We start from the raw sequence: 10,379 nt of genomic DNA on the forward strand, positions 1-10,379 counted from the left end.
ATATGCAAATTTTAAAACCTGTGTGTGCATGGAAAAAATTTCCAAAAATGCAGTAAACATTACTTAAGTATCCTAGGTTATTTATACATATCTCTATTTTAACATAGGATTTCTCTCTCTCAACCAGAGGTGCCTCAATAGCAGGGACCAGACATAATAAATTCTGGCTTTATCTGATTTTGGTGAAACTTAAACAGGATGCAGCATATAATGAGATATGGCTATTATAATTTACCATTTCCAAATCAGACAGAAACTTACTGAGTTATGTCTGGCCGCATCATCATCAATGGGTTCACTATATGACCTTTTTCTTCAAAGTCATTGCATCTGTTTTTCAGACCAAAGCCAACAGATCTTCAGCAGATAGCTTCAAACCCCATTGACCATGACTGAAACTTTGCTACTCTTTGATATGTCATCCTCAACCACCATTATTCATTCCCTCAATTACCCACACATGCAAAGTTCTGAGATGTTCAATTTGCAACCTATGCAGTCACTGTGGATGCAATCACAATGAAATTTTTGATAGGCCTTGTTGAGGCAAAACCATCTATCAATCCCAAAGATGCTGTGGCAGCACTAAAAAATAAATTTGGTACTAACAAGGACAGTAGTGATACTAGTAGTAGCCTTCAGCTAGAACAGAAGATCAAGAACAAGGTTTCCAACTTTAAACAGATAACAAAGAAAGGTAGTATAATTTGATTTGAGAATAAAATAAAAATATAATCAATTAGTGTGTGTGTGTGATCATTGCAGTTAAGGTGGTGTTGGCACTTCAAAACCTTGTCTCTCCTAGACTGAAATACTTTACTATCATACGGCTTGCATATTTCGATACAGCAGATTACAGACTTTCCAATAGTATATGCAGCATCTACAAGAAATAATTACTGGAACTTCTTGTTCCTTGTCCTGCCATCCAAAAACAATTCTAAGTCCAAAAGGATTACCTGAAATCTAGTCATAGTTTAACTTCTGGATAACAGGTTTTGATTATTTTCTGAATTTGAGGTCTAAAAAGGGTAATCTGCATCCTTACCATAGACATTAAAAGATTTAATGGACACCTTGAAACACTACATGGTTTCTTAGCAGGTGCATTTGACAATCTAAAAATTATGTTTTATTGTTATTTCAAAATTAAAGGGGAAAAAAAAAGTCACCATTTTCAATTTGTTTTGTAAAAGAAGTGATTTAAAAATTAACATAAAAGTAATTAAAACATACGTCACATTCTGTTAGAGAGGTTCAGCACCAGGTTTCAAACAGTCTAGCATAAGGTTGTTAAAGAAGATGCAAAAGCTAGTAAAATATTATTCATTACTATTATTATTATTATTCAGTCTGTTGATTTGTGGGTCATATGCAGGTATACCTATTGTGACTGTAAAGACTCTTTAAATTGACAAAGCCTTGAACAAATATAGGAGTTACAAGGAGTATCTGTGAGATTTGTTTAACTTTTGTGCTTCTGTTAAACTACATTCATTCTCCACTGTACATTATGATGCAAGTATCTTAGAAAAATGGCTTCTTTAAAACAATGACAGTGAAAAGTTTGAAATGAAGTTAGGACCAAAAAAATGGCAGGAACTACATACTAGAAACACAGGTAACAGGATCAAAACCAATGAGATCCCTGTCATCCAGTGATTTTGGTTCAGGCTGTAACACAGGTGGAGGCAAGTCACTTGGAACAGGCTGATTTAGAAGGTCGGCACTTCCATCTGGCTTTTTAGTTAACTGTAACACTGCATAAGAAAGAAAACAGTAGAAAATAATAAACTTCTCAGTAATCATATTCAGAAGTAACCTATATCTCCACGAGCCCGTTTAACTTACAAACAAATATTTCTCTTCTAACACATTCACGCAAGTAGCTAGCCATAAGACTGGGAAATTTCTCCTTCTAAATCCATGCTAGAATAAATGTCAGCAATTAATAAAGTAGAAAATTGGAACAATGGCTATAAACTGAAGGAATGGGTGAAATTTTGTTATGATATTTTTAACAAGCACTGTCAAATAAATTATGTTCATATGAAAACACCTGTAGTCCTCCTTCCTTCAGTTCTCATAGAATGGTGACACAGACATACTAGTACCTCTTCTTACTAATTTGTGCCTATTTAACTAATACCACAAAACATCTAATCTTTTTTCTGTCTACAATCAAAAGTACTAACAACTCACTAGAAGACAGATTAAAAATGAGTGAAAATTCTAGCCATTACAAAATAGATACCAAAAATTGTAATATATAAAACTGTATCTCTTAAGACCCTGCTTTAAAAATTGTTCTACTGAATATACAAGACCTTCTTTCATGGATTTCTTATTAAAAAAACATTTATATATTTGTGTGGCGTATCACCACTGTATGGAGAGTGAATCATACTTTGGGAAGTTTCTATTTTATATATTCTGAGTAAATTACATAAACAATTAGGAAAAATTAGCAGCAGCAGATCTGATGATAAGAAAATAAGAGAATTTTTGGCCTGGTTAAGTCACAAACTCAGGGTTACTTATTCTTAAAAAATTACAAGTCAAAAAGAACATGCATCTTAAACAGGAATATTTTAGATTTTACCTTTTTCTTCATACATAGCTCTCTTTCTATGCACCTGTGTTACCGAAAAAGTCTCACTCCTGGCATCAGGCAATAAAGGGAAGGGAGAACCTACAACAGAAGCAAGCATTTACAAACTTTATAAGAAATTATTAAATTTAAGATTAAATCGTCTCTCAAAATATCAATGCAAAACTTTTACAGAACTAGGCTGCATGTGTAGTTATTCAAAAAAGGAAGAATATATCCTTTATGGATTTGACAATAAAATAATGTCAAACACAGAACGTGATCTGAACAACTACTAATGAAATACAGCTTTGAAACTAGCTACAGGCAAAGTTTAAATATACCATTGAATGGAGCAGATTATAAACTATTTATGTCAATGTAGAGTGAATAAAGTAAAGTGAGAAATAATTTATGGATTCGTGGAAAAATAATTGAATATAGCTCCTGCAAAAAACAACAATGGAAAGTAGCAAGAAGCTCAGAAGACTTAGGGAAAAACCACAGATCTGGAATTGACTGATTAAACTTTTACACATTAACTTGAAAACAAAAACATAACCAAAAAATAACTGTAATCAAATTTACAGAGAACTAAATTATATGATACAGACTATCTGTGTCACAAAGAGTACAAAAACTGTATTCAGAATAAGTGATAAAAACTGTATTCAAAACAAGAAGTAACAAAAGTTGTGTTCAGATCAAAAAAGTAGCAAAAGTTGTGTTAAGATAAAAAAAGTAACAAAAGTTGTGTTCAGATAAAAAGTAATGAAAGCTGTGTTCAGAGCAAGAAGTAACAAAAACTGTGTTCAGAGCAAGAAGTAACAAAAGCTGTGTTCTGAACAAGAAGTAACAAAAGTTGTGTTTGGAGCAAGAAGTAACAAAAGTTGTGTTCAGAACAAAAAGTAACAAAAACTGTGTTCAGAAGAAGAAGTAACAAAAACTGTGTTCAGAAGAAGAAGTCACAAAAGCTGTGATCAGAACAAGAAGTCACAAAAGCTGTGATCAGAACAAGAAGTAGCAAAAGCTGTGTTCAGAAGAAGTAGTAACAAAAATGTTATAGTTTTTATAAGTACACCTGAAAGAATAATGCTTATATCTGTTTGTTTGTTTTTTGAATTTCCCCCAAAGCTACATGAGGGCTATCTGCGCTAGCCATCCCTAATTTAGCAGTGTAAGACTAGAGGGAAGGCAGCTAGTCATCACCACCCGCTGCTAACTCTTGGGCTACTCTTTTACCAACAAATAGTGAGATTGACCATCCCATTATAACACCCCCATGGCTGAAAGGGCGAACATGTTTGGTGGGACGGGAATTCGAACCCGTGACTCTCAGATTGCGAGTCGAGCGCCCTAACCACCTGGCCATGCTGGGCCTGCTTATAGTAAAGGAAGACAGAAAATCATACAGCCGTACCTGCTATTTCCTTCTTGATAGCCAGAATTCGTTTTTTACGACGACCTTGAATAGTAATATAATCAGAAAAGTCTTGTGCCATGGAGAGGACACTGGCATAACCATAAAGTGCAGGACGTATTGGTACTCGATAACGTCGAAAAAATGCTTTTTCAAAGTGCTGCAATGACATTTTCCCTCCACTTTCCTGAATAAGAATTACCACATCTCTGGCTAACATTTGTTGGGGTGCTAACCTAATATGTTCTCCATCGACCTACATCCCGAAAAAAAAATGTTTTCTGATAATTCCACACCAGATAAAAACTGTGCTTAATAGAAACCAGAGAGAAAATCTTCAACATATTCAATTTAAAAAATAACCTTCCAAGCATTAGTTTATAGTACATTTTAACATGGATTGGCATGTGTTTTTTTTTTTTACATATTAGTGATATGTTAACAGCACAGATGTGTATCCTTTTTAAATATTTGAACAATGTTGCTTGTTGGTTTTTTAAAGTTTATATTTGCTTTCAGAGTGAAAGTTTAATAACACAATAAAAATATACATTTAGAAAATGTTAACAGATGATCTTAATGCATTACATACAGTGAAATGGGAAAAGAGACAATTAACTTTTGAAGCTGTTTTTTCTTGTTTAGTCATAAAAAAATAACTATTATTAGAATCCTTCTTTACTTAAATTGGACAAATAGCTATAGTGATATTAAAACTTTTCGTAATTCTGATTCTGAGTGTAATTATATTAATTATCCAAACTATTCTTGCTCCTCTAGAAAACTGTCATACAGACTGCTAACATTGAGAAACCATTGTATCTGAATTTTAGTTACACAGAAGAAAAAAAAAGATATATAATTTTTATAAATTATTTGAAATGACAAATTTTAATTGCATGGATATCATGCTCATAATGTTTATTTAACAACAGGACATTAATACCAGCTTAAATCTTAAGAAAGTAGAATTTACCTGAACAACATCCTGCAGTTCTTGTTGCAATAATGATACGTGTAAATACTGACCAAAGCGATGAGAGAACTGACTACATAAATCATTCATACTCATTTTGCCATTGGGTTGTTCCATTAATAGCCTGCAGACCTTCAGAGACATCTCCTTGATAAAGGCTCTGTTCACTGGCACCACCATAACACCACATGGTGTAGGCAACATCTAGATTGAATATGTAAAGTAAACTTTTAAAAATTTAGTTTTAAATAATGATTTCTTTGTCAATATGACAAAATGGTGTATACATTATTGTAATGGTTCTCTATAGTCTACTGTTGTGTCAGTGCTTATTTTACAGTGTTTTTATCATGTAATTTATACATTGTTTCTGTATTTAACTGGTTATTTAGTATGCTGAAATGAAATGTAATCTCTATCCTGGTAAAGGTAAAAAAACTGATATTCCTAAAATAAATTTGAGTATTTTATCATAGATAATGTCTTTTTTTTTAAAACTATTCTTAAGTATAAAATATGTATATAAAAAATTTCAGGTTGTTTTGCCACAGAAAGGATGGTGAATAAATACTTTTTGCATTTATTTTTCAGTAATATATTTTTTCTTAACATCACTATTTATTTAAATTGTAATTTTCCTGCATTTAGACTAAGTAAACATAAAGAAAATGGTTTCTTTGATTTTCTTGTTCTGTATCCATGTGACCAAATTAATTTCAAAAAAGAAAGATTTAAGTATAGGTAAGAAATTATTTAACCCTTTTCACACAGGGTTTTGAATGACTTTGTAACCACCAGATAACCATGAAAATATACATACTATGGCTCTGAATTTACTAAAAGCATCCTCATTAAATTTGGTAAGCTTTTATTACACATTACAAGTCTGTTGTACACAGAAAATCAGTTTTTAATTTAGAATTTTTATCCAAGATTTGTCTGTGAATTTACTTTAATCAATCTGACTCAGACTCTGACTAGTTTGAATGAAAGGTGATTTTCATGTTAAGAATAAAAATATTTTTTTCATCATATGCTTTCCATATTTTATTTATATAACCTCTAGAACTTCCTAAATAAATATCAAAATTTTTTTTTCACTGAAACATAACATTTTGTCTGTTATTTTCTTTAATCAAACATTGTATAAGGGCTTGGTCCATTTGACTAACCTTGTAACCACCACATATTAATACAAAATAAATCTAAATTACTATTTTTCTTTCAAGAATGATTGCATACTGTAACAGCTAATTAGTTATTTATCCTAAAATCTTCAGCCCTATATCTCTTTCACAACTATTTTCATTTAATTTTATTGTTCTATTGCTCTTTGAACCATGTCTAACTACTAAACAACCTTTAGAATGCAATAAAACACCAGGTGAAAATATTGCTCAAGTTACAGTAAACAAAATATCAAATTACATCATGCATAAGGAGCTTGCACATATTCCTTGCTTAGGAATTTTATTATCTAACCAAATAAATTTCTAATTTTTACATTTTAATATAATTTTATATCAATAAATAAAAAATCTGCAAAAAAACACTAATTTTAATACTTGTGGGTCTTGTACTTTTTTTGCAGTTGAAGTCTCAATTAAAATTAACCATACTTTTTTGTAGGTTGTTGTTAGTACTTCATAAATTTGTTTTTCATTTCAAATATTCAATTTAGAATACCAAATAATAATATGTGTAAAGAATACAATGTCCTATAGCTATTATAATTTGTCTTTTTAATTAATTATTCCTTTGGCTGGTGAAGGATTGTCATTGTACCATGTTATAACTTTTATATCACCAGCTCTTTCCTTCACCTTCATAGACCTTTTATGTATGATTTAGGTCATTATACTGTGGAAGTTTAAAGCCAAAGCCAACTAAATACCACTTGTGGGCATTGTGTGACATATCAGAAAATTGTGACATTATTCTTATTTCATAGTATTGTTTATTTTTACAATATTTTACTGTTCTATTTACACACACACACTTGCTTAAAACTTCTTTTGGTCATGGTTCCACACAAAAACTCTCAAATTTTCCAAATAGCTCAAATTTTATTTGGCTATTGTCAGCCGATTGTCCCATTAGTTCTAACAATACTTATAATCCTTTGTAAGCTTAAGTGCTTGAAAATGTTCACATGTGAAATGCTAAGTTCTCTTGACTGCAGCTTTTCACTTTCTTCTTCCAGCCAACCCTCATAAAGAGTTCTACACGTGATATTAACTCCATACATATTCTTTATTTATACACTTATTTCTAAGGTTTGTCTGAATCAACTTGATGCTGAAATTCTTTGAATATCATCTGGGTGATTGTTTGAAACATCTCTTATTAAACTTTAAACTCATAGGTATAGCAACATATTGTAATGTTCTTTGAATTGCAGCTTCAAAACTATAAATTGTTTTAGCCAATTCCTTATCTTTCTCAGTTAAGAAATCTTTGGAAGATGCTTGCATTTTACTTTTCATTCACTATAGTTAGCTCAACATAAAGAAGAGTGCTGGTGATCTAAAACAGGCAGGAAGAATAAATGTACCATTATTTAAATACATAACAAAGGCTTAAGTCCACTCAATCCACACTTAATGGTGCTCAATAGCTTATGTTCAGTTATCTTGTAATAATATTTATAAAATAATAATTTTTATTGTAATTACAAAATAAAGATCATGTCATTACACAGCAAGAGGGACAATGTTCAAATTCTGATAACAGTGATTCTCACTCTTGCAGATTTTTTAAAATGTAAAATCAGTGTTTTTATTGTTGGACCAAAACTGTATGCATTCATTCTGAAATCTTTGAGCTGTAGACACTCATGAAGATAAACTAAATGCATAGATTTATATCTTTATTTCTTACAATGAAAGTTTTATAAATATGAGATCAAATGTTCAAGTAATTCAGCACTAATTTTCATTTTAGGGGTTGTGTGTGTCAAACTAAAATCAGAAATAGCATTTGTAATTTTTAGAAAATTTCCTCAAAACTAACAATGAAGCTTACAAGAGAAAAAAAATAATCGAAATCTGTAATTTTTATCACATTTTAAAAATTTTGATCTTGGTAATTATATAAATTTGGAAATGGCATTGACATACAACTAGTGTGCATCAGTACCATTAATATGTTTTCAAGAAAGAACAAGAATAATTTGACCTTAACAGCATGATTTAGTTTGGAAAGTAAATCTTGAAGGCTACTGAATCCATAGTCCTGAAAGTTCAAGAACTGGTTATGCACTCTGAAGTAGGCCTCAGGCAAATTAGTAAAAGGAATCATCCGTTGAGAGGTTTCCTCTAGCACTGCAACTATTTTAACAGCTACGTCATTTAGTACTTCTTGACGATCTCTCAACAAAAGTACTTTATCATCACCCACATCCTTCAACTAAAATAAAAACAAATAAATTAATAATGTTAATTGTACTAGACATATATGTGTGAAATAATGTATTAGTATAACAGTGAATAAGAATTTATAATACATAATTAATAAAATTTCCTATCAATAAAATATTTAAGTTTTTCTGAAGTTATTATAAAACCAAAAAATACAAAATACAGATAATATATTATAATATCAAGTATTCAAAAAACCTAAACCCACAATTATGTTAAGCTTACACACTTAAAAATGTTTAGCCCAAATATCTAATGACATTTACCATTACTATTTAGTTTCAAGTACAAGAACCTCATATCTTTTCAAATATATTAATTTCTTAATTGTAATATCTATAAAATCATCACAACTACTAGTAGGCATAGTTTTAGAATACTCAAAACATTAGAAAACAAGAAGGCCACAACCAAAACTGGTTATTGATTTATCATTTACACAAATAACAAAGCCAACTTGCTCAGTGAGAAAGCAAGTTTCTTTCTTTACTTATTTCATTACAGTATAACATTTATAGATAAAATTGTACTACAACAAAGGTTAATAAATATTATTATATCTGTTATCTAAAACTAAAACCAGACAGACATAATATATTTTCTGAAGTAATGCATCAATCATCTGGTATATCTCCGTATGATTTTTTTGATAATATAAAATTAACTGTTCCTGTATATTCTATAACAACATTATTCATTTTGTCCACATTCATTTAGATACATAACAACAAGTAATATCTCTCTTACAAGATTTATTAAGTTTTGGCAAAAATATTGTACATAAATTGGTCTACACTCATTTCCCATTTTCTTGATTTCAATCCACACACTTAATACATCATTGGATAAATACAAATATTATTACCAAGAGTAAGTGACAAAACAACGAGAAGAAGAAGAACATTAGGATGCTACTATAGCGTGCGATCTACCTCAGTATCCGTAGTCTACTAAGACCTTTTACGCTATAGCCTGAGGTCTACTGAGACTTTTACACTACAGCGTGCGGTATGATCATCATATAAACAAAACATATAAAGATGTTGAATAATAGCAGTCTACACTGCTAAATAATCTATTAATGATATTAATGATGAATAATAACAGTCTACCTGGGATATTTACACTGCTAAATGATTTATTAATGATCATTATTATGATAAAAATCAAAATTGTGCTACACAATTATTTTATGTAGCGCAATTATGTAGATCCAGTGACAGGAGCAAACATGCAAGTGATTGAACGATCATGGTTGGATGTGAAAATACTCATTCTAAAGAAAATGAGAGGCATTAGCAGTGAGCTGTTTCAATCATACCTTGATCACAATTGCTGGAAAGTGCTAAGAAAAAGATGCAGATGATTTATTTGTGGCATATTTAAATGATATATATATCTCATTAAAGGATTTAAATGTAAATCATTTGTTAAGGATGTGGTACGAAGTGTATGTCATTAAATATAATTATGTAGCACAATTTATATGTTTTGTTTATATGATGATCATACTGCAAACTATAGTGTGAAAGCCTTGGTAAACTGTACACTATAGTGTAAAATTCCTGGTAGACTGCACACTATAGTTGCACCAACATTAGCTTTCAAAATATATCTCATTAACTCTGGTAAACATATCTTAAATCTGCTGATCTTTTACACTGCAAAACTTTCAATATGAAAATTATCAATAGAAAAATGCCAAGCTTCATTCAATATCAAATACAGACAAACCTAGGAAGAGGAAGACCACTGAAAGTTACATCCAAAAATACTGAAAAACAGCAAAGGTACCCAACTGATTAATTAATGCATTCTAACTTTTACATATTATTTTTTTTACACTGCATACATACTCTTAGTTAGAATGGTGTATTAGATTCACTAAATTATTTAATGAGATAGTTTTAGTTCTGATATATATATATATATATAGTAAGTTATTTTATTACAGAAGTACTATTAGTTAATTAA

The 10,379-nt window shown here is 30.5% G+C and overlaps 1 protein-coding gene across 4 annotated transcripts in view; it reads right to left on the reverse strand.

Annotated features, from left to right (window-relative positions):
• Window positions 1-10,379, reverse strand: part of LOC106478818 (meiosis regulator and mRNA stability factor 1-like) — a 34,936-nt gene that overhangs the window by 4,294 nt on the left and 20,263 nt on the right. For all 4 annotated transcript variants that reach the window (XM_022382499.1, XM_022382500.1, XM_022382498.1 and 1 more), the window contains 5 exons: window positions 8,164-8,394; window positions 4,987-5,190; window positions 4,011-4,266; window positions 2,603-2,692; window positions 1,611-1,760 (listed from right to left, as the gene is read on the reverse strand). In XM_022382499.1, the coding sequence (XP_022238207.1) occupies window positions 1,611-1,760; window positions 2,603-2,692; window positions 4,011-4,266; window positions 4,987-5,190; window positions 8,164-8,394 (931 nt within the window). The remainder of the gene's footprint in view (window positions 1-1,610; window positions 1,761-2,602; window positions 2,693-4,010; window positions 4,267-4,986; window positions 5,191-8,163; window positions 8,395-10,379) is intronic.

This window comes from Limulus polyphemus, unplaced genomic scaffold (genome assembly GCF_000517525.1).
Source record: "Limulus polyphemus unplaced genomic scaffold, Limulus_polyphemus-2.1.2 Scaffold253, whole genome shotgun sequence".
Classification (NCBI taxonomy): Eukaryota; Metazoa; Arthropoda; class Merostomata; order Xiphosura; family Limulidae; genus Limulus; species Limulus polyphemus.